The sequence below is a fragment of the Talaromyces stipitatus genome, genomic scaffold (assembly GCF_000003125.1).
Source record: "Talaromyces stipitatus ATCC 10500 scf_1105507295555 genomic scaffold, whole genome shotgun sequence".
In the NCBI taxonomy this organism is placed as follows: Eukaryota; Fungi; Ascomycota; class Eurotiomycetes; order Eurotiales; family Trichocomaceae; genus Talaromyces; species Talaromyces stipitatus.
The window spans coordinates 4,039,344-4,065,436 of record NW_002990116.1 but is presented as its reverse complement, the minus strand read 5'-3'; the positions used below and the strand labels follow the sequence as shown (position 1 = coordinate 4,065,436).

The 26,093-nt window shown below is 46.8% G+C and overlaps 12 protein-coding genes across 12 annotated transcripts; 2 read left to right on the top strand and 10 right to left on the bottom strand.

Moving 5' to 3' along the window:
• Nucleotides 1-141: 141 nt before the first annotated feature.
• Nucleotides 142-2,014, bottom strand: TSTA_125980 (NF-X1 finger transcription factor, putative; the record flags this gene model as incomplete). Its single annotated transcript, XM_002482833.1, has 2 exons — nucleotides 142-1,423; nucleotides 1,739-2,014. 2 exons carry the CDS (start codon nucleotides 2,012-2,014, stop codon nucleotides 266-268), a joined length of 1,434 nt encoding a protein of 477 aa, XP_002482878.1. The 3' UTR covers nucleotides 142-265.
• Nucleotides 2,015-2,457: 443 nt separating this feature from the next.
• TSTA_125970 (uncharacterized protein) lies at nucleotides 2,458-3,733 on the bottom strand (the record flags this gene model as incomplete). The annotated part of the gene is made up of 2 exons (XM_002482832.1): nucleotides 2,458-2,974; nucleotides 3,075-3,733. 2 exons carry the CDS (start codon nucleotides 3,731-3,733, stop codon nucleotides 2,458-2,460), a joined length of 1,176 nt encoding a protein of 391 aa, XP_002482877.1.
• A 614-nt stretch (nucleotides 3,734-4,347) lies between these two features.
• On the bottom strand, nucleotides 4,348-6,020 carry TSTA_125960 (galactose oxidase, putative; the record flags this gene model as incomplete). The annotated part of the gene is made up of 2 exons (XM_002482831.1): nucleotides 4,348-5,205; nucleotides 5,266-6,020. 2 exons carry the CDS (start codon nucleotides 6,018-6,020, stop codon nucleotides 4,485-4,487), a joined length of 1,476 nt encoding a protein of 491 aa, XP_002482876.1. The 3' UTR covers nucleotides 4,348-4,484.
• A 587-nt stretch (nucleotides 6,021-6,607) lies between these two features.
• Nucleotides 6,608-8,375, bottom strand: TSTA_125950 (uncharacterized protein; the record flags this gene model as incomplete). The annotated part of the gene is made up of 3 exons (XM_002482830.1): nucleotides 7,715-8,375; nucleotides 7,472-7,521; nucleotides 6,608-7,309 (listed from the first exon to the last, which is right to left on the bottom strand). Exons 1-3 carry the CDS (start codon nucleotides 8,349-8,351, stop codon nucleotides 6,608-6,610), a joined length of 1,389 nt encoding a protein of 462 aa, XP_002482875.1. The 5' UTR covers nucleotides 8,352-8,375.
• A 341-nt stretch (nucleotides 8,376-8,716) lies between these two features.
• On the bottom strand, nucleotides 8,717-11,990 carry TSTA_125940 (raffinose synthase protein Sip1, putative; the record flags this gene model as incomplete). The annotated part of the gene is made up of 3 exons (XM_002482829.1): nucleotides 8,717-10,141; nucleotides 10,200-11,741; nucleotides 11,805-11,990. The coding sequence occupies 3 exons, from the start codon at nucleotides 11,988-11,990 to the stop codon at nucleotides 8,993-8,995; spliced, it is 2,877 nt and encodes a 958-aa protein (XP_002482874.1). The 3' UTR covers nucleotides 8,717-8,992.
• A 10-nt stretch (nucleotides 11,991-12,000) lies between these two features.
• On the bottom strand, nucleotides 12,001-13,233 carry TSTA_125930 (uncharacterized protein). Its single transcript, XM_002482828.1, has 4 exons — nucleotides 13,048-13,233; nucleotides 12,950-12,996; nucleotides 12,867-12,904; nucleotides 12,001-12,807 (listed from the first exon to the last, which is right to left on the bottom strand). Exons 1-4 carry the CDS (start codon nucleotides 13,124-13,126, stop codon nucleotides 12,237-12,239), a joined length of 735 nt encoding a protein of 244 aa, XP_002482873.1. The 5' UTR covers nucleotides 13,127-13,233; the 3' UTR covers nucleotides 12,001-12,236.
• Nucleotides 13,234-13,960: 727 nt separating this feature from the next.
• Nucleotides 13,961-16,574, top strand: TSTA_125910 (uncharacterized protein; the record flags this gene model as incomplete). The annotated part of the gene is made up of 3 exons (XM_002482827.1): nucleotides 13,961-14,494; nucleotides 14,545-14,751; nucleotides 14,806-16,574. 3 exons carry the CDS (start codon nucleotides 13,961-13,963, stop codon nucleotides 15,415-15,417), a joined length of 1,353 nt encoding a protein of 450 aa, XP_002482872.1. The 3' UTR covers nucleotides 15,418-16,574.
• Nucleotides 15,683-16,228, bottom strand: TSTA_125920 (uncharacterized protein; the record flags this gene model as incomplete). Its single annotated transcript, XM_002482826.1, has 2 exons — nucleotides 15,683-15,841; nucleotides 15,920-16,228. 2 exons carry the CDS (start codon nucleotides 16,226-16,228, stop codon nucleotides 15,683-15,685), a joined length of 468 nt encoding a protein of 155 aa, XP_002482871.1.
• Nucleotides 16,575-16,714: 140 nt separating the features above from the next.
• On the bottom strand, nucleotides 16,715-17,712 carry TSTA_125900 (uncharacterized protein; the record flags this gene model as incomplete). The annotated part of the gene is made up of 3 exons (XM_002482825.1): nucleotides 16,715-16,863; nucleotides 16,992-17,172; nucleotides 17,593-17,712. 3 exons carry the CDS (start codon nucleotides 17,710-17,712, stop codon nucleotides 16,715-16,717), a joined length of 450 nt encoding a protein of 149 aa, XP_002482870.1.
• A 732-nt stretch (nucleotides 17,713-18,444) lies between these two features.
• On the bottom strand, nucleotides 18,445-19,719 carry TSTA_125890 (gentisate 1,2-dioxygenase, putative; the record flags this gene model as incomplete). The annotated part of the gene is made up of 3 exons (XM_002482824.1): nucleotides 19,298-19,719; nucleotides 18,811-19,245; nucleotides 18,445-18,749 (listed from the first exon to the last, which is right to left on the bottom strand). The coding sequence occupies exons 1-3, from the start codon at nucleotides 19,665-19,667 to the stop codon at nucleotides 18,445-18,447; spliced, it is 1,110 nt and encodes a 369-aa protein (XP_002482869.1). The 5' UTR covers nucleotides 19,668-19,719.
• A 234-nt stretch (nucleotides 19,720-19,953) lies between these two features.
• On the top strand, nucleotides 19,954-21,646 carry TSTA_125880 (salicylate hydroxylase, putative; the record flags this gene model as incomplete). The annotated part of the gene is made up of 6 exons (XM_002482823.1): nucleotides 19,954-20,001; nucleotides 20,057-20,615; nucleotides 20,667-20,823; nucleotides 20,885-21,040; nucleotides 21,090-21,229; nucleotides 21,285-21,646. 6 exons carry the CDS (start codon nucleotides 19,954-19,956, stop codon nucleotides 21,644-21,646), a joined length of 1,422 nt encoding a protein of 473 aa, XP_002482868.1.
• A 1,230-nt stretch (nucleotides 21,647-22,876) lies between these two features.
• Nucleotides 22,877-25,249, bottom strand: TSTA_125870 (C6 transcription factor, putative; the record flags this gene model as incomplete). The annotated part of the gene is made up of 8 exons (XM_002482822.1): nucleotides 22,877-23,118; nucleotides 23,174-23,661; nucleotides 23,719-23,868; nucleotides 23,926-24,118; nucleotides 24,166-24,654; nucleotides 24,708-24,943; nucleotides 25,009-25,109; nucleotides 25,160-25,249. The coding sequence occupies 8 exons, from the start codon at nucleotides 25,247-25,249 to the stop codon at nucleotides 22,877-22,879; spliced, it is 1,989 nt and encodes a 662-aa protein (XP_002482867.1).
• Between the last annotated feature and the right edge of the window lie 844 nt (nucleotides 25,250-26,093).

Here is a 26,093-nt window from a genome sequence, read left to right as displayed (position 1 = left end):
TTAAGTAGTTATTTATTTCTACAAAGCATTGTGTAAGGTTATCAACCTGGAAGTCAACCCTGACTGCGAGGCACAATTGAATGTTCAGAAATTGTGTCTAATGATGTGTGATTCTATTTCTGGTTCTAATAATCCTCTTTTGAAGTAAACGATCAAAGTTATGTCGCTATCGACATGTATCATAAAGCATCGTAATCTCATAATACGTATAACAAGCCGTGGTCTGTTACTCTGTCGAAACAACAATCTGGTCCGTCAGGATCTGCTACTCAGAGTCTATCCGTTCTGTTTCTTCACTAGACCGCCGTCTCTCTTCTTCTTCCTCCTTCTCCCGCTGCTCCTCATGTTCTACTTGCTCCTCCCAGCTGTCGGCAAGATCCTCATAATTCTGCTGATGCTGCTCGGATTTCTTCTTTGAAGATCCTACTCCAGAACGAAGGACAAGAAGGCCGTCTTTCTTCTTAGATGAGGTATTGCCGAAAGACGATGCAACATCGAGTCCCAAAGCTGCGTACATCGATCCAGTACTACCGATGCCGCGACCACCAAGTCCTGTCAGTGGAGTACCGGATCGAGTTATGTTGGCTGGCGAGTTGCTGTCTGTTTGCCGTTTCCGGGAAGAAGCTACCTGCGCCCATCCTCCGTTACCATCAGTCCCTTCGGTAGATGTTATCTTCAACGCATCTCGCAATGCCTTTGCTTCAGCAGCAGCGACGCGTCGCGCTTCCCGCTCCTTGAAAAGTTCGCGGTCGCGGATACGTACACATTCGCCGACAGATATTCCTCGAATGCCGATTCCTGAGCCTAGCCCCAAACCGGGCGAAGACCATTGTGTCGGCTTCAAAACGAAGACGTGACGATGTGGTTCAGGATCAAAACTCTCGGAAGCGAAGCCCCAGTCCGCAGCAAGAGAGTGCACGAATGCGCGAAGAGGTGCTTTGGCCGGTTGGAATCGGACCGATCTCTGAGTAGTGCTTGCTGCTAAACTATGGAGTGTCGCTTCGTAATCTTGGAGAGTGGAGAGGGTCGCTGATGATGAAATCTGGACATACAAGTCGAGTGTTTCCTCTGAATAAGGCATGTTTGTGCTGTTACCGGGCAACTGGGATGTAGTTTGACTCAACGTTGTGGATGGATCAATATCGACCTTCAACGCAGAAGCAAGAGACCTGTTCCGTTCAAGACGAGCACATTCCTCGTCGCACTTGAGAGTCATGATCGACGGCGGAGTTTCGTTTTGAGTGGTTTGGCCTTTACTCGTTACAGCTCGACCGGCATTGCAGCGCTTCTCCTTACGGAGTCGGCCACATGGGCAGGTAATCATGACCATAGTAGGGCAGAGTTGCTTTTCAGCGCACGCGAATGGGGCGTGACATGGTTCGGAACAAGAGTGGCCGCAAATCTTCTTGGATTTTCCACACGCCTGTTTGCATGGTTCCACGGCATCCTCACATTCCCCTGGTCGATGACACTGCTTTTGACATGTATGAGAACCACACTTGAGAGGTTCACCACAGATCATTCCGCACCTCGGCTCGGTCAGCCAGCATGGCTGGTTCTTGAGAAGCTTTTTACCGCATAGACAGGATTTCTCCGTGAGGAATGGGCATTTTGGACACTCTTCGTTATCGGTGTGACAGTTGTGCGGTGTCTGCGGGTGGTTGCAAGCTTTTGGTCGTTCACAATCATAGCGACATGGAGGCGGATTTGTTCCACATGGGAGTGGGGGGTACAATACGGAACGACCACAATGACAGGAGATTTCTTCGAAAATAGCCTCTCGACAAGTGCCACAAGGGCCCTTGTGACAAAGTTCAGGGCAAGTGTGCCTGCCACACTTCAACATACGACCACAGATACGGGTACAGATGTGTTCGGCTTCGATGTCGTTTTCCGCTGCACGATTCTGTGTAGAACCGAGAGGCCTTGCTTTACGTTTGGTTGTCTGTCTTTCAATGGCCTTGCGTTCACCTGAGCAGCAGTGCTCCGCACATATATGTCGTCCACAACTCATTGTAGCCTTGCAAACGCGGAAACACTGAGGAGATTCGATATTCGATTGGTGGCAGATGGTCTTGAAAGTGTTGCGGCCACATCGGCAGTCGATGGTAACACTCATGAGACAGGGGCGGCATGGGCCTGTATGGCAAATCATAGGACATGAATGTCCACAAGGTAGGGTTTTCCCACACGGCTCAGAGCAATTCGGAACGGGGTCGTCGCAGGATGTTCTCGGAGAGAACCCTTTAATCATAGAAAGTGGTGTCTTTCCGCATGGACAGCGTAGAACCACATCGGGTGAGCGTGGACAGTGAGGCTGATTACGATCTTGAGGATGACATTCTTTCTGGCAAAAATGAACACCACAATCGAATGTGCGGTTGCATATTTCACCACACTTGAAGGAGCCAACCCACGTGTCTGGTGAAGAACCATTATAAGATGCCGACTCGCTCGTTATTTCCTCTTCGGTGGCGCTGCATAAGATCTGATTCTCGACTTTTCCACAATAGCAACGAGCGTCGACTTTCTCTTCGCAAGATCCGCAAAGACCCTCGTGACAAGGTCGGGGACAAGTGTGTTTACCACAAGGAAGCAGGTCACCACAAATCTCGCCACAACTCCAACCGTTAGTGTAATCTGTTTCAAGACATCGCTTTGTCGTTGAGTTCTTTCCGCAGAAACAGTCTTGTGTCGGTCCCATAGCAGTACACGGTGGACAAGGACCCGCATGGCAGGTTGAATCGCAAGGGTGAGGGCATCGTTTTCGACTTCGAGAACAGGTTTGTCCACAAGAGTGAGGAGGAATTCCTGGTAGAGGTCGGGGATCAATTTCTTTCTCACACCAACACGAATATGTTGTTGGCAGAACATCGTGAGGGAGATTACATCCAGGGCAGCGCCACATTCGTTGTACATCCTCGCCGTTCTCGTTTTGACGCTGCTGGAACGCCGAACCTTCGTTCTTTGACCACTTTTTGACGCAGCTCAGATGGAATACCGTCCAACAATGACTGCACGACCAAATACGTGACTTTCGACCAAGTTCATTTGTACAAATTGGACACTCGTACAGACCATTCGCAATGTCTTCGTGTGTTCGGGTGGCGATATCAGGAGCGGCGGATTTCGTCGTTACTTTTGGAGGGTGGTTGTGAGCTTGTTTGACGGGCTGGGGGCCGGATCTGGCATCATGGCCTAATTGACCTGGTACGAACTCAGGAACATCAGCATGTAAATGATCACCATGCTGGCCGCCTGTATTGGACCTGCTAATACTATCCGGTGATAGATTCATTGTCGAGTCTCCGTTCCCTCTTGTTAACCGGCCTCCAAACGATCTGCCGCCTATTTGTGTGGGCAGTCTCTTACGCGACTGCGTATTTGCTGGCTTTTTATTTCTTCTCCGAGGTCCGTCACTCGTACCCTCCGCTGAAGATTGCGTCTGTTCGCGATGTCTGTTTTGTCGAGGCTGTTGTATTTGATTCCTCTGGCCTTGCTGTGTTATAGATTGTACAGGAGCTTGTATCTCTGCATCCTCTGGTGCCGTTGGCTGAAAGGCCTCGTTCGTCCCATCTCGACCTTGCCCCCGACCATGACCGCGACCACGACCTCGGTTAGAGCCTCGACCAAAACCTCCTCGTCCCCGGCCTCGAGATCGCATATGGCCTCTGATGTTGTTTTCTGAGCTCGCCACCACGGGAGCAGCAACTGAGGCCTCAGTGACGCTCATGCTAGTTGAAAAATTGCGATTTGAGAGCTCTGTGAACGCCGTGTTGATGTTATTGATCGGTTGCTTAAAATTTGAGTGATACTCAGGGTTGCGTCGGTGCACTGGGGAAAGCAGATATAATTATAATGGAACTAAACAGGACAAGAAGAGGAAGATTAGAGAGATATGCAATTCACCACGAATATAAGAAACAGTTCCTGGTGGCGGGGATAACAATCACCGAGCCAGAAAGAATTCTGACGGATTTTCTACAGGAACCACCGGCGGGACACTCAATGATTGGTGGGAGCACGAGGCGGTGGCGGCGGAATGTGGGTGTCCCTTTGCTCTTTCTTTCTGGATTAGGCTTAGCGCACGTGACTCACTAAGACTAATCCTACATCTATAGGGGGCTAACTCGATACGGACTAGTGAACTGGAGCTCCATCGAATACCCGGACACCAACAGACAAAAATCAACCTACACAACTACGAATATTTTGAGAGAATGAGTCATATTCTCTACGATGCAGATTATAAACGAGGTAAGTTACATTGTCAAAGCTGTCAACAAAGTAGAATTCCTGATATAATCCAAACTAACCAATATACCATGTCCCGCCCTCATGAACTGGAGACAAATAGTGATATGAAACTGATACATGAAACTTCCTTCTGTCGTGAATCATTCTGCTTCGCGGGCATAATGGCAAAATCAAATCCAATATATCAAAAAAGTGTCTAACAAGCTCAGCCACATCTACCTGGGTGCTTATGCCAGAGGAGGTTCAACAAGAATTGTCTCAGCCTCGCTAGGAACGCCGTTAAGCATGGCAAACAAATGCCAATAACCAGGCAACAGCACACCAGGATCGCGCGGTAAACCAAGGGTGAATAAGGTTGATGTGGCAGCTTGTGGAGAAACGTTCACCCGGCGTTGATCAGTATTGACGGTGTGCGTCGAACTAGCCATGCGGACCATCGAAAAAGTGAGCTTTTGATTTGACTCAACCGGCTTCGAAAGCGTCACGTTGATTGTTTGACCGACTTTCAAGATTGGGTTGGCGACATGGCTGATGATGGGACGTGTTGCCGGCGTGACACCATCAGACTCAAACAAGTAAGGTGGTGTATAAATATGTGCGTCTAAGTGGTTGGCGTCGCACTTCCACGGACATAGGCCACCGCCGCCTACAAATACTGTAGCATTGGGTAGAAGAAGTGCGCTGGAGTGATAGTTCCGTGGTGTGGGGAGTTCCGGCAGTTCAGTGAATTTCTTCGTTTTGGGATCCCACATCTCCGGAATCATGCTGGCATTCTCATCGGTGAAGACAATGGGATGCGATTGACCGCCGACGATGAAGACTTTTCCATCAGGTAAAATAACTGCGTTGGCGAATGCGCGAGCAGAGTGCATGTTGTCAAGCGCTTCAACGTTCACAGGCTCTCCAGGCTTGCGTACTGTGATAAGGTGGGCGTTGGATGTAGCGATACTGTCGTTATATGAAGGAGCGCCTCCCAAGGTAAGTATTTTGCCCTTTCCAGCGTCATACATGACGGCCATGCCGGTCATGGCGTCGCTGTCATTCGCTCGAGTTCCCGCAAAAGTCATCGATCCGTTTCCCCGAGTGTCGAACCAGTGCATTCTGGGGCTAGGTCCAGCTTGGAGCACAGAGCCATTGGACCAAGCAAAAAGCCAGGCGTGATTGTCAGAGCGATATAGACCGCCGGCATCTTTGGTCAGCATCGGTTCGGCAGAACATCCAGGCAACAATGTCCACTCGTCGGCCTCGAGGTCGTAGATTTCACCATCCTTGCCTCCAATTCCGCCGCTGAAAGATCCACCGATAGTAAAGATACGTCCATCGGTTATGGTTGTAGATGCCTGATAGCCGCGTGGTATTTTCATATCAGCAGCAGGTTTCCAAGACTCCCCATCAAAGATACTTGTCTTTTCTTCGGTGTCGCCCCCGGAGACAATGATACGGCCCTTAAAGTCCAAACTGATTCCAGGACAGAACATGTCGTGCTCGGTATGATCAACAGAGTAATGGGCAACTGTGCCGTTGGTGAGGTTGTAAATGGCTGTTTGAGTAACACCAGATGCATCGACCCCAAAGGATTCGTTCTTGTAAGCGGACCAGATGACCAGATCTCCGGTTTGGGGGATCATTGAAACAGCAACGGGGATGAGAGGAAAGTCAATGCGCTCACTCCAGGGGTGAGTGGCATTACTTGGAGAGTGCTCGTAAGAGACACAGCCAACTACGAGCCCGAAGGCTACGATGAAGGCTTGGAATAAGTTCATTGTGAGCTTTCAGGGTGCAATTGATATGTGTAAATGATTCAACTTTGAATAATACTTGAGATTGCTTGGAGATATTGAAATAACTGAGTAGACGAAGGAAGAAAAGAGGAGGAGCCGTCAGTATATTGCCACCGTTATTATATACCTCCCTGTATCTTCCAATTGACTTTCAATTGTGTCGTCTGCCTACACAGGCATCTAAGGCGATCAGGTCACATCCCAAATCCAATTGCTGGTTTGTGTTGTTGACTGAGAAGGAACCATGTTTGGAGACGGTTTTATAGCGGAACACATCGTAAAGCAGATTTGAAGCCTAGAATTCCATTGTTTATGCCGTCACAAGGGACGACATCCAGAGTTTCTCCTAGTTTGGTAGTTGCTGCCTGAATGATCGCCAGGCCACAACGTGAAGTGCAGGCAACCACCGGATACAATTGATGCCTGAGGCCATATATAAAACAATTGGTCAATTCTGATTGAAGCAAGAAATGCAAAATATGAAATATTCCAGAAACCGTACACCAAAGTTAGAAAACGTAAAGTAATGACTTCCCCCGACATAAGAATGACTGGTGATTTGCAGCCCATTAAGGCTTTTTCTTCTCGCTGCTGCCTGACTCCTTATCCTCCTCTTCGGTACGTCGTGTATCATCATCTGCGCCAGAAGATAATGGCAAGAAGAATCTGGTAAGTACCCCTCCCAAGAATCGCTGATCGACCCATTTGATGAAAGAGTAAAAGAGCCAGCCCCATCCCCACATGAGGAATCCTGAACAGCCGGTGACCAATAGTACAGGACCGAGGACTAGTAGCGACAGAATCGCCCAAAGCAAGATCGCAACAGCGGCAAAGATGAATACACCCGCCATAAAGACAAGGAGTGGAACACCGCAACAGATCAATTGACAAATAATAAACGTTGTAGCCATAGGCCGTGACATGGCTGATTTATATATAGCTTCTTGACGCTGCTGCGGCAGGTATTTGGAAATGAAATTTCTGACTGTGGACTCAAACTTGTCCATCAGCCACTGTAGCATCGAGGAGAAGGATGGAATGGACACCTGAGGCATCTCCTGTGCCTTCTTATCGTTGGCCCTGTCATTGTCTGGGAATTCGCCGGGAACCGAGACTCCACTTAGATCTTTGGTCGCTGTATCGGCTTGCTTCTTGGTTTGTTTGACTGTTGATGAGACATCGCCTTTTTTGGTGGAGTCGACGGTCTTGTTGAGGCTTCCTGTGGTGTTGCCGACGCCTTTTGTGACTGTATTGAGCGACATGTTGATGATCTGTAGCTAAAACAGATATTCTTAATATGAGATCAACATAAATAGAAGAGCATATCTAGTGGTTAACAGGGAGATCCGATCTTATAATCTTGTTTACTGCAAAAAATCGCGAACTGGGCTGATGACGTAGGTCTTCCGATAAGATAAGCATTCTTATCGGACATCCAGATCGGCCCACTTCGACACTTCTACACGAAGCTGGCCATACAATACTTTAAATACAAAGAATCAAAAGAAGAAATGTGCAGAATATTTGGTTATTCTTACCGGCGTGTTATGTAGGGCTACTGATGCCAATCTTACATATTCATCACACTGAAATGTATTATTGAAATTAGCTCAACTTAGTTTATGGAGCATGGGATGAACCTATCGCAACAATTCAGAGATTGTTATAACTCTGACCACACGGTCCTGCAATATTTCCTGTACTTCTGAATGCAGGGTTCATGTCCCTTTCGTACGACAATCCATTGAATATACCCGCCGGGCAATTCCTACTGACATGTTTCCCAGACGCTGATCCCGCGAGCGATGCATTGATAGCCAGTGATACTACACATCCCTCATAGCTGTACCAATATGCCTGGATGCAGTTTGCTAGTTCAAAGAAGCATGCACTGCAGCAGGCTTGAGCGGAAGCGCCTTCCCTCGTAGATGTGAGTGCGAAGAGGGAATTCTGGGTTGAAAAGTTGCTGGGAAGCGAGGCGTCGCCGTATGGTAATGTAGGTGTTAGGGAAGGGAAGGGACTGGCGCAGGGGTAGAGAGTGCTGGTTGTAGCTAGCGCTTTGATGGTCGTTACTTCGGTGACGGTACTGGCGATGGTTACGTCGGCTGGCGTAGAAGCGCTCCTTTCACCTTGACGAAGTACAGCGGCACTCGTTGGAGACGGCGTTGACGATGGAGGGTTTCCTGGCACAAATTTGTATGCTGTACTGGCTGAACCGGTGGTCACGGTGGAAGTTATGGTTGTGAATACAGTAGAAGTCAGGATTGTTCCTGGGGTGGATAGAGCAGACGTGACGATGCTGTTGAGCTTCATTTCGTAGTGTGCGTAGATTGAGTATCCCTAGGTGAAATGTTATCGACTTTCATGTCAATTCTGGGGATGTAGCACTCTTATCGGATAAATATTTGAAAATATATCTGATCTACTTATTAATAAATTTTCAGCTCAAAGAGCATGTTTTACACATGTCAACATAAGCAATAATGACCCGCACACATCTCAGGGATAAAGAGTGGTACGTCGGTTACTATATCCATGGATGACCATCCGCTGGTCTCACCTTTTCTCGCCGATCTTTGATGATCGCTGATGCCTAATCTAAGACAAGCAGACGCCAATGACTGATTGTATAAGTCCCATCAAATGTGCATTTCTGTGTCCTGTGATGAAATTCCTACACAACAGGTAATGAAGTTTTGATTGAAAGCTATCGATGAAACTATGAAACAACATCCATATATATCGATACAAGGTTCATATGTAAAGTCCATACGGTCTCCATACGGAGATGCCAGAAAGTAATGTATTGTGATTCGTTCGTTGTTGTTGGTGGGGCACGTAGATCATAAGCCACATTACGCCATCTTCCATGGCTCGTAAATGACAATACTGGATATATTACATACCCAGGTACCAGTATTGAAATGATTCGTATTGTTACGATTGTTCCTGACCTAGCTAATGAATACCTGCACTCGCACCTCATTACTCCAACCAGCATCCAGTTTCAGCGCTTTCCATGCCCGTAGCACATCTACCGCGAGGACATTATCGTGATCTTTCCACACGGTCTCTCTTGGCACGGCCAGTCCTGAGATCATGACCATGACGTGTTTGTCAATATCCCTACTTTCCAGCGTGGAGTGATATATGCCTAGTACCCCTAAAGCTTTGAGGTTAACATCGAATTTGAGTCGACCGCTCTCGACAACAGTGATATCAGAGGTGACAATCGCAGCGACGCCTGTCATCTTGCCGAGGAGGCCCAAGACAGCAACATGTGTTAGCAAGGAAGTCGTGGAAGACGACATCGAGGAGCAGCCACGACTGCCTTCAAGAGTGAATGTGCGGAGAGGATATGCGGTCAAGATATCCCAACCCTTGGACGCGAGGGTCACAGAGACCAAAGAATGTGCGCCAGTCGGAGTCATGATATCACTGATAATGCCGGTTGAATGCGAGCGAATAATATAGCTAGCATAGCCGTCACTATGATCATGAATAGGGAATGAAGAGGGTGTATTTGCTGTAGTGGCATCAATACCCGGGAATATTGCAAGTGGAACAATAGTCGAAACATCTCCTGGGCTAATATTGAAAAGCCCAAGGATACCGCTCCCCGTGCGAGCCCAACCACTGTATGTTCCGATACGGAGTATATTTCCTTCATTGTAATTGTGATAGACATCCAATGTGCGACCTACGACACTCGGCCGAAGGATTATCGTGGTGTCTCGAGTCGTAGGCGCTGTGATCTGATTGATCAATCCAATATCATGGTCGCCTGGTTTATCGGTAATATAAATCGGTCCGCCTGATACAGCCCTGGCGGCAGCATGAAACGAGGCATATGGATGACTAGTTTGGAACATGTCCCAGTCAGGAATCACATTAAGATGAGCTGTCAAGAGGGCATTGTGTGCATTGCAGAATATATGCCAAGGATGAGAATCCGCTATATCCGGGAAAAAGTCGTCGGAGTTACGAAGAAGTATACTAGGTTTGTTGGTCGGTATCTGAGAGTGGAATATCTGCTGCGGTGTCATTGACATGCATGAAATGGCGCGAGTGCCGAAGTATCTGAGTGAAGAAATCGTCCAGGCCTGAATATGTCAGCATTTCCCGCGTCAGAAAAACAATATGTTCAGTGCAGATACATACATCTTGATACGATGAGATGAATCGCTTTCGGTCTTCTGCACTGTCTAGTAAATCGAGGAAAAATTGAGCATCCGTCTTTACGGCATCAATGCCAGATGACGTTAAAAACGAGTAAAAGTCGTCGTAGAATTGATTAATGTCATCAGGATCAATTGCCAGCATTTTCCCGCTCGCAACGGAGTCCTTTCTCATAACCTCTTTGGTCTTATACTTCTGAGCCAGAGCCCCAGTAGGTGATATACCGCCCCAGTAACCCATCAGAGCATGCCAGACTGCGATATGTGAAATATTCGGATGTCGCTGTCGTATGACGCTAGTTGTATGCCGTAGACCGGAAGGGAAACCTCCTTCATTGGCTTCAAAGTTCTTCCAGCCACGGTACCATTGCTCTTTGCCTTCATTATCAAGGGACTGCCAGTTGTCATCAATGATCAAGTTCACAACCTTTATTCCATGGACCTTCAATGCATCAAGAGCCTCGAGTATCTTCTTTTCGGTCAGATTCTGGCCTAGTGCATTCCAGGTGCAGTACGAGAGACCCTCGTACCAATCAGCAAGCCACTGCGTACGAGCATCGTCTCCTACGATGACCATGTCATCGCTAGTGGGAGAGTCGGGTTCGGGCGGCAGATCAGATACGAGAGGTAATTCAATTGCAGTACTTGAATCACGAACGACTTTTCGGGCTTCATATATCAAAGCACATATGCCCACTTCGAAGCTTTCCGCAACAGAGACGAGGATTTGAAATCGAGCTTCTTCTGTATTTTCGTTTCTGACTTTGGCCACAGTGTCACCATCGTCTCCCGACCCAAAAACAGTGAGGATGTCGTTGACACCTGATACAGCGAGAAGCACCAAGTTCAGGCCATCGGCCCTTAGAAATGAACAGAGAATAGCGTCTTCTGTCAATCTGAACTTCTTTTCACCATGTCGTGGAGCTAGCCAAGGACTCCAAACCCGCACCAATGAGAAGTAACGCAGATATGATTTTGGTATACCGAGTGATACTTGAATCCTTCCAGATTTCTCACCTGTTGCTGGCGGTGCGGTTCCAGTAACGCTCCATAAAAGTGCGTTGGGTGCTTCGCTCTTCTTTGTCTGAATTTCCAGTTGCATTGATAGTCCTTGAATATATTCTCCAATTTCATCCCTCGGCGAGTCTCCAGCGTCGGATTGTGATGTGGTATCTATACTAGACCGTATTACACGATCTTTCTCTCCAAAAATTACCTCTCCATCCTTGACATATCTCCGTTGGTTCGCCCATTGCCACTCCGTATCGGGTCCTGTCCTATATCGGACTGTGAAATTGCCTCTTCCAGCCGAGGGAGGAAGTTCCAGTTCTGACGAGTATATATAATGATGATAATTCTCCAAAATATCTGTGTTTCCAATAACCGTAGGTTTGAATGACGATTTCGATCTCGCTAATGGGAGGGACGTCCACTGCTCATTCTGTAGAATATTATGCCAAATCTCGACTTCCCAATCTCGTTCCGGAAATGAAGTACTCGATGAGAGCATCACAGTAAACTTGATCTATCGGTATAGCAACGTCAACTTCCTGCTTAACGGTGCCTTATAGAAGATAGACGCACAAACCTTGTCTTTGGTTACTAGTCCAGATTCATATGATCGTTTGAGACATGTTACTTCCCCCAGAGGCGGATAGCATGTAACTCTAGCAAACAGGGACATCTGAGCAGGTCTGATGAATTTTGCCTGTAAGACTCGACCGCCAGATACTGATGGACGGGCCACGGAGACGTTATCAGATGATTTAGACATTGCGGCAGCTGTGTTTTCCGAATCAATTCATATTCAAGCTAAGGACATAAATTAAATCAAGAAGATGAGGAAGAGGAAAGCACATAGTGAGTTGTGTTGTTGTTGCGATAGCAAGTGGGCCCCTGAGACTGCGGACTGTGTTCCTATTGGCCAAATCTGGTCAACTGACCGCTTATCGATAGCATCATTCTTATCTTATCTTCTCTGCTATATCCACGCACCATTTTCTTCGTTCAGTGTTTCACCCTATCTTAGATAATCATTTCGCTTTGTCCATTGGCTCAATGCATCCAAGAACTCCGTATGCACTTGAGAATTTCCACTTCTCATCAGCAATTCTCCATAAATATCATCGCCGAAGCATTTGAAGAAAAGCAAGATCGCGGCCCATATAAAATCAGTGTAGCTAACGGTATCGCCCAAAAAGTATGGCCCTGCAGTCTCATCCAGCAATGCTGTCATTTCATGCAAGAATGGCTCTGCTCTATCAAATGCCCCAGGGCCGTGCTGTTTTCCATATTCATCAAGTGGCATGCCTACATCCTTCTGGCGTGCAGCAATGAAGAAGTCGATACTCTCATTGCTAAGGAGGCGCTGCGCTATTCCTGGAATGTAGAGTGGTGTGAGCTGTCGCATTAAATTCGTAAGAATATTCCTGAATGTAAGCTGTGCTGGTATATTGAGACGATGCACTCTTGGCTCCAGATGTCTCTCTTCGATTATATCGGCGATTTTATAAGAATCCATCACGTAGGAGCCATCAGGCAGCTGTATTGCAGGCAGTGTAAAATGAGGTCCCTGTTCATTTGGAGGGACACTGTAATTGTCGGTTAATAATCCTATGCGCATCGCCCTTCAAATCTAGCAATGACATACTGATGACCAAGTCGAACGCCGATATTAGGATATTCGAGCTGTCACTGTTAGATCGAACTTATAATGTATTCAATACGCCCTACCCATTCTGTTTTGTAGTCCAGACCTTTATAATTCAAAAGCAATCTCGCTTTACCATGCGTTAGTGTCGATGAATACTAATGTGATAGGCAGGACTTACTCCTCCAAGTGTTCATCGACCAGCACACTTGTGGTGCCTTGGTGGGGATATCGAAGAGTATGTAAGTGTGAGACGCCATGGCGATGCACCTTCAAATTACTGGAGAGACGATGTAGAGAAATGGTTTTGCGATGACAAAAATTGCTGAACTCGGTTGACAAATTATATTGCAAAATAGCTGAGTGCATCTGTAACAGATACAGAGCTGCCTGCGAGTTAGTACGTAGTAGGCCAGCAAAGCACCTGACTATTCTAACCCTAAGCAAGTCTCACGGAAAAACCAGTAAGAGTCAACAACGGGCTTGTCTGAATCCTGTCTGGGGGACGTCATTCTGTTCTTCTTTTGGCTACCTCATCCGGTTATGGGTCGAACAAGAGGATACAAAACTTCTTTGAGTTTTCTGGGTATATGCAAGCCATTGCGCTTCTCTTAGGATCACCCTGCATTGCTGCAACCATTAGGTATGTGTTGTCATACATGCTAATGTATTCCTCCAATAAGTGACGCAGAGTTGATTATTCCAATGACGCCGTCGCAAGCCTAATGCAACGCTCTACAGATATCACACTCTAGCCAAAATCATTATTGTACCCACTTTCTGTTAGCTTCATAGAATAAGGGTACATAGATACATAGTGCCTACTTGAACTATGCGAAATTGTCAGAAGAATGGACATGGAGAAAACTGTTGTATTTGTGGGCTTATTCTGCCACCGCCTTCCGGGCAATTGTCGTCTTGGGCGGAAACAACCTCAACTTCTTCAGCCTCATCACACAGCGCACTTTCTGTTCCTGAAGGGTTGATCAAAGACGACAACGTCAGTTTCTTCCGGTGGCAATTGCAATATGCCTGGAAGCTCGTCTAGATGCCTCTCCAATGGAAGACCAAACTTCTGTGCCTAAGCACTGAAGATGAAGCGCAGTCACTCGCCTGAAACGCCTCGGCCATTCAGGAATCGAAACATCAGCCAGGATCGCACTCGCACTCGGACACTGTCAAGCTTGACCTCCTCAGTATCTCCACCGCGATTGAAAAAGTCGGCGTCAAGAGTTGATAGGTACCACTCCAATCGACCTAAGAACGACGACACGACTTCCTTGAGTCTAGCGGCAGTCGAAGCTGGTCAGGTGAAGATTGATGACCCGGTAGAGCTGTTCTCAGCAAGGCTCGCTGCAGCATCACGGCCAGTATCAACATTCACAGAAGGTAGTAGGCTGCCTGTCAAAGACTGGATTGACCTATATTCAAGGAACCAGCATGAAAATGGCTGCCATTTCGTAATCCATCAGCACGACCATCCCATCGCGGGTCCGCATTATGATCTCAGGCTTCAGTTTTCTGAGTCCAGTTCGCTAAGCTGGGCAATAATGTATGGCTTACCTGGAAATCCGAATAGCAGTAGATTGAATCGCAACGCAACGGAGACAAGAGTACATTGCTTATGGGTAAGGATCCAAATCATGGATGGTCGGATACGAGCTCACCTACTACGTAGAATCATTTGATTGAGACAGGGTCTTCTAATACGGGAAGCATGATTATTTGGGACACCGGCGAGTATGAAGTGTTACCGTATAATGCAACAGAAAACCCCCTAGAGACTGAGGATTCGGCATCGGACGCATCCACTATTTCTGCTGAATTTCCTATCCGTGAGCAACGTCCATCTGAAAGTGAGAAACTTCGGCAGGCTTTTCAGAACGTAACTATCTCTCATCCTATGCTCTCGAACGAAAGAAACTTACAAGTGCAACAGCGCAAAATCCGCTTACGGTTGCACGGCACTCGCTTGCCGAAGAACTACACAATGTCACTTCGTCTCTCTATGGAAGACGACAATGCCGCTAGAGCGAGACCGACGAATCAAAAGCGCCGGCGTCGACGTATAAATCCTGCCTTTATGAAACCGGTTCGAACGCCTTCCACGTCTCGCTCTCCATCGCCCGAAATAGCCCACCGGCAATCGTCGAATTCAGTGCGAACTATCAACGATAACCATGGCGAAGAAGACATACATGGAAGTCACTCTGCTTCGGAATCAGAGTCGGAGCAAGCCGCGGATATGAAGACGCGTCTCACCAACGCATATCCAGGAGCAGTCAATTCTATTGGTTCTGTCCACCAGCGTCGTTGGTTCATTACACTAGACCGTATGAACAGCGGGTTCATTCGTGATAGCAAACGCAAGATTTGGAAGAGGAAGGAAGCAACCTGCGATCAGGATGTCTCGGGCTTTGAACCATTCTACGTTCGCGGACCTGAATTTGAAAGGAGTGTAGTGACCGGACGAACCGGCAACGAAGTTCTCAAGGACGAGAATGTCGAGGGCTTCATTCCTAGACGTGGCTGGAGACCAGTACTCAATTGATGTCTCAGACCAGGGTACTATTGTTCAAGTTCCTGTGTCCAATTCTGCTCGATGGTCTGGCAACTTCAGATTACCTAAAGACCATATACATGAATCGATTCCGACGCACATCATGTGTCCACCCCAATTTTGGTTGAGTACATCGTGAAAGCCCATTGTAGTAGCATTCCAACCCCACATTTCTGCCCCAGTAACTCGCACTTCTATAAATTCAAGCGAAATCTAGCCTCTTCCTTTTTATTACCCACAAGACGCCTAAATGCTTTCAGTCTTCCCTTGGGTTTGCCTTCTCTTGCTCCTCCAACATCTCCCTTATGTATTCATTAAGCCACCAATTTTTCGATTTCTCTGTGCCGAGTTTGGCGGCACCCTCAATACGACCTAAACACTTCCCCTCTCCTGCACCGCACCAGCAATCGAAAGGCTGGGCCATTGCCCATTCCGTACTTGGATAGAAAAAAGAAAGCTTGTCCCCTTTTTTTAGGTCGCGATCACGGCTTACCCGTATCTCCATGCACGACATGTCCCATTCCAGTGTTGGTTCACACGAATGGTTGATATATTGAAGATCCGAGTTTAGTTCGAGATGCAGATCAGGTCCAGCCTGTACGGACAAATAATTCGGCGGAGAAATGGTTGTCACTCCAGTAATGCGAGCGAATAGCGCCCCCGCGGGAAGGTCGACAAGTGATTCCGACCATGATCGAAAATCGCCGTCAGCATGTTTCACCACCATCAAGCGATCTAGATCCGGATTGACCCAGGCAGGAAGCAATGAAGCATTATCTTTGGAGGGTGTATGGTTCGCCATTGTCGGGTATTGGGTGAAAGATGGAGTTTAGCAGCGTTCACGTCCTGAGAAACCGGAAATTACACCAGTCAGCTGAAAAATGAGAGGGGATTGGCATTTATTGAGTGGGTTTTATAATCATTTCTGAGGCATATAACGTTTCCGGTGGACACGTCCCGAGCCGAGGCAAAAGAAGATTCTCCGGATGCATACACCCCGATCATTACCTGTTGGTTCTCCAAACACAAGGAATACGTAGTTACAATCCAATCGAGCCAATGAGTCTAGTAATATGGTTGATTCCTTATTTTGTGAAATTCCTTCTCTCCTTTTCTTTCTCCTCATGCTCAGTCATTTCAGTTAACTGCCTGGATACATCCATTAAAAAAAAGACCCTCAGATATAGCAAATACATATCGTGTTTAATTATAAGGATTAGCACTCCCAACTGCATCTTTGAGAGTCCCATCTATTTGTTGTCAGAAAAAGAAAGATAGATTATAATGGTTATGACTCAGTTGTTACGATAAAACTAGGAACAACAGAGGTTAAAAAGAAATGAGGAGTATGTTCCTTAACCCATTTGAAGGCGAACCGTTCACCTTCTGTCTTGAAAGCGCTGTAGGCGTAGAAAGCTTTATAGGGAGCAGGAGTATCTTCCCAAGTGAGCCGGAAAACCTGGTCATTTTACGAATCTAAATCATTCTTGTTATTATTTTTAATTTGTCAAATTAGCGGCATGGGTTAAAAGTCACATATAAAAAGAAATCCACCTGAGACTCACTCTCGTCAATGATTATACCCTCCACGTCACATTTCGGAAGAGGAACTGCATTGGAAGATGAAGTAGGGTTGAACCTCTTAACAGACTTCTTCTCAGCAGCTGCTTCTAGGACAGATTGAGTGGTTTTGAGAACACCATTGATAACCTTTTCTGCGTCTGCACTATGAGACGGATCCGAAGCCTAGATAAGAGTAGTTTAGATCAGCATATGCATCTAGAAAGAAATAACCTGAGTTTATGCATAGACTCCGTAGAATAGAGATTATTATATGATGATGGGCTAGAGAGAGTGATATTGAGAAGTCTAACTAACTATCTGAGATTCGTGGCGTGCGAGGTTGATGTCCTTGCTACGATCACGCTAGGCCCAATGCGGTACCGACGTCTACCTGTATGGCGGTGGTCCCGTGATTATATCTCAATTGGGTTGTTCCATGCCACATGCAGAACTCCACTGATACCATTTAACACATTAACCAAGGACTCCCTATGAGCAAGATCAGGGATGACAAAACTCTCAAACATGCCGGTGCCATATTTAGTTCTAAAGTAATTGTCAAGCCAGGGTTTCCCTGCACGGGTTGTACCTCGTACAAGATACCCTAGGGGACAGAAGCAGGTCGAGAATATGCGAAGCAAGGTAGCCATTGGCGCCGATGACTAGAACTCCGACTCTTTCTCTGGGCTCGAAGGCAGGAGACTTCTTCAAGATGGTGAACATGACTGATCAGCAGAATTTGGTAGTACGTTATGTAGATTGTGTATATTTATCATTTTAGAAGAATCCATCTTAATAGGTTCGTGCATTCTTATACAATTATCATTTACGTAGTGCTGAGTGGTGCCTGTGTCGTCCGTCTGTCCGTCTATCCGTCCATTATCATTTAGGCAAACCACGTCTGAAGCCGTACGTAGAGCTCATGACGACTGCGAGTATAATCTACATCGGAACGGACGACTGCTTCTAGCGTTTGGTCAAATACCTCATGGAGGATCCTGCTGGGATATTTACTAGGGATCTGCTTTGTCGATGCCGGACGAATTTAGGCCGTCGGCAGATAGCAATACTGGTGGCAATGGGGATAACCACAATTACGCCAACCAACCGGATTAAGGAAAAGCTGTTTGCCAGATTATACAAAGTTTTACAGCAGGGAAACGTCCAGCTGATTTCACCCCCTTCACGTACCACAAGGGTTCACTACTCACATGAGGAGCTGCGAAGCCTCCTACCTAGGACGAAGTCCACTCGGAGGTTGACACGTCGGGAAATTTGAAAATATGTATGAATGCACCTGAAGCACTGCAGAATCATATCCAAAAAGGCTACGGACAAAAAAAGGACTGAACCATCCGATACCACATAACTTTGGAACATCCTCGAAGACGATATCAATCCACACAATTTATTTCCGGAGACGTAGTTCTGTCTAGACTAACAGTCCACGAAATCTTAGGTCGAAACCAAAGCTTCCACATCAGTATCCGCTGACCGGTAGAACCCCAGAGCAGTGATCATAGGTTTATCATCGAAGCGGTAGAGATAGACTGTCTCCCCGTCGTCAGCAAAATGCTGATAGTTATGCCACGTAGGCACGCAAAAAGTGTCTCCTGATTTCCAAACAAGGCCCTCATTTCCTACTTGAGATCTTCCACTTCCTGTGATAACATGATACACGGCAGAAACCGTTTCTTGGCGAGGAGGAGAAGAAGTACCAGCATTCAGCCTTTCCGCGCAGCCGCCTAAGACACGACTTACTGTTTATTCAGGGTCAGACGCTAATTTTGAAAAAAAAAGAAAAAGGTCCCTCGTACGTACCTTCCTTGCCATCCGCTCTGAGATATCGTTTGGTGACCCAATCACCTGGAGCTTCATCTAACTGAGCTTTCATCTGGGTCCAAGGGAATACTATGGGCGAAGTAGCCGTATCGATATCTTCAGCTGGATATCGTTGCTGAGAAAAGTGTTGTACAAAGTGAACAGGGAAGTGGCGAAAGCTAGGCAGATCGAGACCATCTAACCATATCATAGGACCATTGCCATCCTTCCCGTGGTCATGGTAATTCCATGTGGGTGTCAGAATCACGTCTCCTTTCTGCATCTTGATTCTTCTGCCATGCACAGCTGTAAACCCCCCATTACCTTCAATGATGTATCTCATTGCAAACGCTGTATGTCTATGAGCGGGAGCGGTCTCATTTGGCATGACAAGCTGAAGACCCGCATACAATGTATCCGTAGTGTATGGAGCCTCTAACTCATACGTTAGTCGCCATGTACGCATAACGAAGCAAGACCGATATACCTCTAGCTGGATTGACTAGCATTAGCACCCTTCTCTCAGCCTGTTTGTCGGTGACAAGGTTGCCAGCGCGAAGCAGATTGGGACGGATGCTATCATATCTCCAGACAAACGGTACAGTCGTCGGGTTTGGCTCTGGTGGATTAAGCCTGGTCATTTGGGTCCAGAGGGGGAGAGTATTTCTGTTTTCAAGCTCTTTCAGGAACAGCTCTGCGCTGTCGGCGCTGTTGATGGTGGTATTTACCCCTGCTTGTGCCATGGTGAAAGATGGTTGTTTAGATTCGCGTCTTTCAAGGTGGCCATTAAATTCCATGGAGAAAATCAACTGACCTGATCTCGACATGAATATATGTACAACAGCAGATTGTGGCATTCCAAGGTTGTGACCAAACGGGTTTCCTATCCGAACTTCGTGTTGTCCGGGGGTAGATCGGGAAGCATGCCAGCGGGAAACATTTGACCCGTCCTAGACGCAATGTACCTGGAAATTGTTTTCCTGTCTACGTCTTGTAGCAAGTCTTCAACTGTTCAATTATATAAAGCTGTATACTCTCTGCACCTGGCAGTAAAGGTCACTGGAACTACCACGATTACACTAGGGCTAGTTAGGTCCTGGAGTCTAGAATTTCTAGGTCCATCAATATCGAATTTGAGATACGATGGCTTGCAGAGGACTGGGATCAATCGATGGTGGGAAACCAGTTGCTGTCAGTTTCTCTTTCTTTGCTCTACCACATTCTGTGCTGACAACACTGTGTACAGGTTCCCAGTTACCCTAGCAACTGCCTTTACTTCGCGAAAGAGTTGTTGAAAGACCATTCTTTGGCCCCAAACCAAAGAAGCTCCTGTGTAACCTTGAACATCATAGTCGTTGGGGCTGGCCTGGGAGGCCTAGCAACGGCCATTGCACTCGCTCAAGCCGGCCATAAAGTGAAGGTCTACGAACAGACCCCAGTGCTTGGCGAAGTAGGTGCCGGTATCCAGATTCCCTCCAATTCCACGCGGATTCTATTCAAACTGGGACTACAGCCATATTTAGCGCCCTATGTCACGGAACCAGAATCCATCCACTTCAGGAGGTGGCAGAACGGCAAGCTTATTGGGAAAACCAAGCTCGTTCCAAACTTCGGGGAAAACTTTAATGCACCGTATTATGTGATTCATAGAGCTGATTTTCATTCGGCCTTGTGCCGAAAGGCACGGGATGAGGGTATAGAGATCCAATTAGGAGCAAAGGTCGTGGATTATGACCCCGTGCATGGCAGCATCAAACTTGCCGACAGTACGGAGCATTCGGCTGATCTTGTTGTTGCTGCAGATGGTTTGTACATATCCGTTACGAAGAAGTTCAAGGAGATCTAAACGTCAATAGGTATAAAATCAGCGGCTCGAAAGATTGTGCTGGATGGGCAGGAAATGCCTTTCAGGAAGCCTGGGTTCGCAGTCTATCGTGCAGTACTCGACGTGAACAAGATGAGAGACGATCCGGAATTATCATGGATTTTGGCCAAGCCGGCCTTGAACATTTGGTACGCATCATCTTGTATGATCTACTACACATCATTCTATTGATGCTAATCGACAGGAAAGGATTGGAGACAACCGACATGCGATGACGTATACAATTGGTGCTGGAAAGGCATTCAATATGGTCTTGTCACATCCGGATCTAATGGGCCCCTCTACTTGGAATGAAAAGACAGCACTTGAAGATATGAAAGCCGAATTTCAGGGCTGGGATCCAGTGTTGGTAATCCCGCTTCCGTTAATATTCCTTGAGGCTCACCAATTACAGACTTGAGAAAATCATCGGAATGGTTGAGAAAACTATCAAATGGCCCCTGATGAGCGGTTCTCCACTCCGACGTTGGGCGGTTGGGAAACTAGTCGTGATAGGTGATGCTGCTCATGCCATGCTGCCGTACATGTCACAAGGTAAGACTAGCCGCACGCCTGGTGTATTTCAAACATATATTCATCCATTAAATAGGTGCTGCAATGGCAGTGGAGGATGGTATCGCTCTAGCCCGTTCGTTATCCCACATGGAATCTCCGGAACAGTGGCAGCATGCCGTGGATATATTTCAGACGGTGCGAATTAAACGCTCCAGCCAGATGCAAGAGGCTAGCCTTCTTAACGGTCAACTGTGGCATTTCGCTGATGGTCCTTTGCAAAAGGCCCGAGATGCTGCCATGATCCCGGAAGTCGAAGGGCTCCCTTTCAGTCACAGCCCGAACCAGTGGAGTGATCCTGCCACACAGATGTGGTGCTATGGCTATGATTCTGAGAATGCAATTGACGAGGCTTGGGTAAAGGCTGGGACCGCACATGAAAACAGTTCCATGCTCTAACACTACCAATATATATGTGCGTACTCAGAATAGGCACATTTCATTGCCAGCTGGGACCACGATCCAGGGAACATTCCATAGCCGATGAATGTTGGATTGTTGATTTCAAGATCTTTGCATACGCACAAGGGAAATAGAAACCACATTATTGCATGGTATTCTGCTCTGCGACAGACTGTACACTATAAACATAACATGGATGCAGTACGCCTACCTAGGCAGGTTGGCTGTTTATAGTCCGCGTGAACGCTTGGTATTGAAAGGCCATATTATTGAATCAAATTTTTTAAGGAAATCAAGCAGCTCACTGTCTAATGCCCTCTTGGATTGTTGAGGTCCAACTATGTATTTGTTCCGAATACAGTTTATCAATAAGTTCGACAGCTTGGCCCCTTCACTGGTTTTGACATTCTGAGCAACATCGAAAGGTTCCGAAGTCGTAGAGAGGAGAATCCACCGCAAGACGACTAAGCTATTATCCAATCATTCTAGTTATACACGGTGATCCGGGCCATGGGGCAAATGAAAAGTCCAAACACTCTTAATTAATTGACGGTGACGAGGCGGATAACCCCCTAGTGGTCAGCCATTCCGTAAATTCAGACTGGAAGGGAACACGGGGAGTTATCGGATCGAGAAACCCGGTCTTACCCCGCCTTCGAGAGAATGGTAACCGGTGCTTTCGGAGTCACTTTCTAGTGTAAGGAATATATATAGAGGATCTGAACTTGAGCGAACCCAAAGTTCTCCAAGCAGGTAACTCCGAGTCCTATCGGATAGATGACTGATTTTTCATGCGGCCTTACCGGCACTGCTTTTTTGACATGATAGACCAAGAACTAACACTCAGAATTCGGATATCGCCTTTACAACTCTCTTGCCCACTTTGATTTTCTGACTTGCAAAACAGAAGTTTATTTCCTGAAAAGGCACATGGTCCAGAGGCCTGTTTTCATACCCCGGCGCAAATCAACTCTTGAAGGACACTACCTCCTGTATAGGCGTTCTATCCTGAGTAGTGCCTGGTTTTGACAGCAATATCTTCGCCAAGTGTCAAGTACAGTCCACATTCCTTAACAATGGTTTACCAATGTTCGAAACCTGGGCCATGTGCCAAGCTCGAAAATAGGTCGTCTATCATAAACTCGCCAAATTCAATATTCATATCTGGGAAGGTCGTGTTTGAGACAGATGCATCCGAAATTCCTTGCGCTATTTCACCCGATTAACCTATGTACGATCACCAGTGGAGGAGGAGGCCTTACGCTGCTGAAGACAAAGAGCAGACATCAACTGTTCGAGATAGGATCTGCAGCGGTCCACCATTCGATTCCTGTTCAATTTGTACAAAGATGTAACTGCACGACTGGGATAAATATGAATGTTGGTGTATGCCTTATCCCAGTTTATAGCAGATGGCCTTGTCCTATGGACCCACGTTGCCCCAATAATGACGAGTGCCGCATTGAATGCTAGAATAAAGCAACCATAAGATACATGCAGACAAGAAACTCAATGGGAACATACTATAATAGAGTGAGTACCACCAGGCGCCAAGGAGGTTTCGTGTCCATTCAGGAGATGAAACAAGCTCGTGGACAATATCGATGATGCCCCTGGCTGACTCAATAATCCTGTTCATGCTACTACACCCAATATCATTAAGTAGCCTGTCTTCACTCGTATCGATTTCTGAGACTCCGGTAGTGTCCAGGAACTTCACAAGGACGGGCCGATGCAGGAGGATTTGGACATGCAGGTATCGCAAAGTCAGAATAACACGAAACTTAAACGGAAAGAACTGAGGTTGACTGCCTGCCTGCCTTATTTCGTCTCGAATGGCCGCAACTGTCACTAGTCGGAGGCTGTCGGGAAGCGTCAACACCCAGGTGTGAAGTTGGGTTTCTATCCCAAGGACACGGGAAACAGTCTCGCCCACAGACAAAGGTGGTCCGCATCCAAGATTTTGGGCGTATAATTGGTCGATGATGCATCCCATCTGTTTGTATAAGGTTCTGCATCAGGGTTAAGTATGGTGTAGATTCTTGTGGTCCAGAAGTAACGTCACTAACATGGTTGAATTAAAGAATTGGATACTATGGTAGGCCTCCTTGTCAGCGGCTGTCAGGAGAATGTCCGAACCGCCCTGAAAAGTCGGTAGCTCCAATTTGACATAGCAGTTCGGTATAGCGGTCGGTCTTCCAAAGGTCATCCCTAGAACTCTGAGAGGAAGTAATTAGGATCGGTTTGATGGCAGCAATGACAGCGGTTTGTAGTACCTATCCAAAACCACACATCCGAACCATGTTCTTTTCCTCATTTCCTGTTCCAAGGGAGGGAAAGCTTTAGATGCGTCTTTTGAATGAAGTCCAAGTTGAAGAGCAGCTTTTACGGTAAGGCCATGTATGGTCCATGCCTGAACCGACTTTTGTGTCCCTTGCAGATACTGACCCATGAGCAATAGATATTGCACTGCGTCATATTAGTGACAGTTGGAAGCATTCACATGAGCGACCTACCAACTTCTAGTGTTGTCCCACGCAAGATCTCTCCCCTACAGAGATTGAATGCCCTGCTATAGTATACAGAGGATTCCCTAATGCAGTTTTCGGCAGGTGAATGCCCCGAAACCGTTGTCAGCTTGGCCATCGCGAGTATCATGTTTAGCAATCCAAGCCATGTACGTCGAATCTTCTTTGAGCCCTTCCTCAGTTCAGAGTATGTTCCAAAAATTGTATCAGGGTGAATATAAGGAAAAAGCAGTCCCGTGTCGCCGAAATATCGGTGGATCAGAGTTAACGCCTCCTCCGCTGGAGGTAAAATGAACATATTTGACCGAGATTCAGGCGTCGCTGCTGACGCTGGTGATGAGGAACGCGTCGCATTAACGAAACCCCCATCAAATGCAACACGGTCTATCCTAGGAGATATAATGTTTCTCTGTGTATTTTCACTTCGTGCTACAGCACAGGATAGATAGTGAAGGAAGGCGATGTTTGATGAAGCGCCTAGAAGATGACACTCAGTTATTTTCATCTGGGGACAAGATAGAGGGACGTACCGAAAAATCCACACTCTTTCTCGTCAGCAAATGCAACAGCGCCCATCGCATCAATTGCGTCCTCTGTCTCCACAAATTCGGGAGATTGCTCGTTCTGATGGCCATGTCCGTTTTCTTTGACAGGCTCATCAGAGCTTCCTTTGCTCATCTTAGACTTAACGGCGGAAACATCAGATTTGACAATGTTGAGGCTATCCTCGAGCGCTTTGACACGGTCTTCGAGGTTGCTAAGATAGCTGTTGAGTGATAAGCCAATGAACCCTATGGTTAAAAAAAGCAATGAAAAGTTATTATAGCATACTCCTTTTGAACAATCACATTCTTGGTAGTAACCGGTGCTGTGTAGACACAGTTAAGGCCCAAGTCTTCACACATGCCACATTTCGGGCGGCGACCATCGCACTGGAAGAGGAGTTACTACATTTGCAAGCTGCAAAGAGCGATGGTCCTACCCTTGACTTCCGCGTTCGACATGCATCACAAGCTAGAGCAACTCGCCGGCGTTTGACCGAATGGCCATGCGTGCTGGCCTGATCAGTCATGGGGTCCTAGATGATTATCTAGGAGAGAGAAAAACCGGGGAAGCCGGGGAAAGCGTGGGGAAATATAACTAGCATGTCATGTGACTGGCTTTTAACCCTATGATGACTCTACTGACCAGGATTTATCTATCAGCATACATGAAAAGAGAGCGATTTGGAGATAAATTAACTAGTTTAATATATGACGACTATAAAGATATCTATGAATTTTGGTAGCAATCCGTTCTTCCTACCACCTTGGCATTCCTGCATCTCGAAAAGAGAATGGGTTGTCACGTATTTTTGCAGTTATGACTTCAATCCCAGTATGTACGGAAACTACAAACACTCTAGTCCCCACAAGTTAATCTGTTTGCTTATAATAGTATGTTGGACTCCATATTGAGCGGTACCTGGCTGTAGTAAGTATATTGTCAGATTGCTGGGTTAACTTCAGGCCAATCCTGAATAGTAGTTTACAAGGATGGAAAAGAGGAAAATGACTAGCAAGATTGTATGTAATGAGTTGTCTCGGGTCTTCTGTCTTCCATACCACAAAAATTACTTTCTTATATGTGCTTCGGCACAGGGAATGAGTCCAATTCCCCGGTACATTCTCCGTGATCTATAAGATGATATATCTGTATGCCGTTTCATGAAAAGTGAGGCATAGTGTTCGGAGGCCTCTGATTAGCTGAAAATAGTGGGATGACTTGTATCCAGGTTTGTTCAAATGTCCTTGTTTTCCTCGTGGTAGATTTCGCGATATTCTAACAGATATCGGATGTCAGTGCCCAGGTAAGAGGAACAACGGCCGAAGGGCTGAAGAGATATTTCAGGTAGAGCCTTGACTGTGTCGCTGATC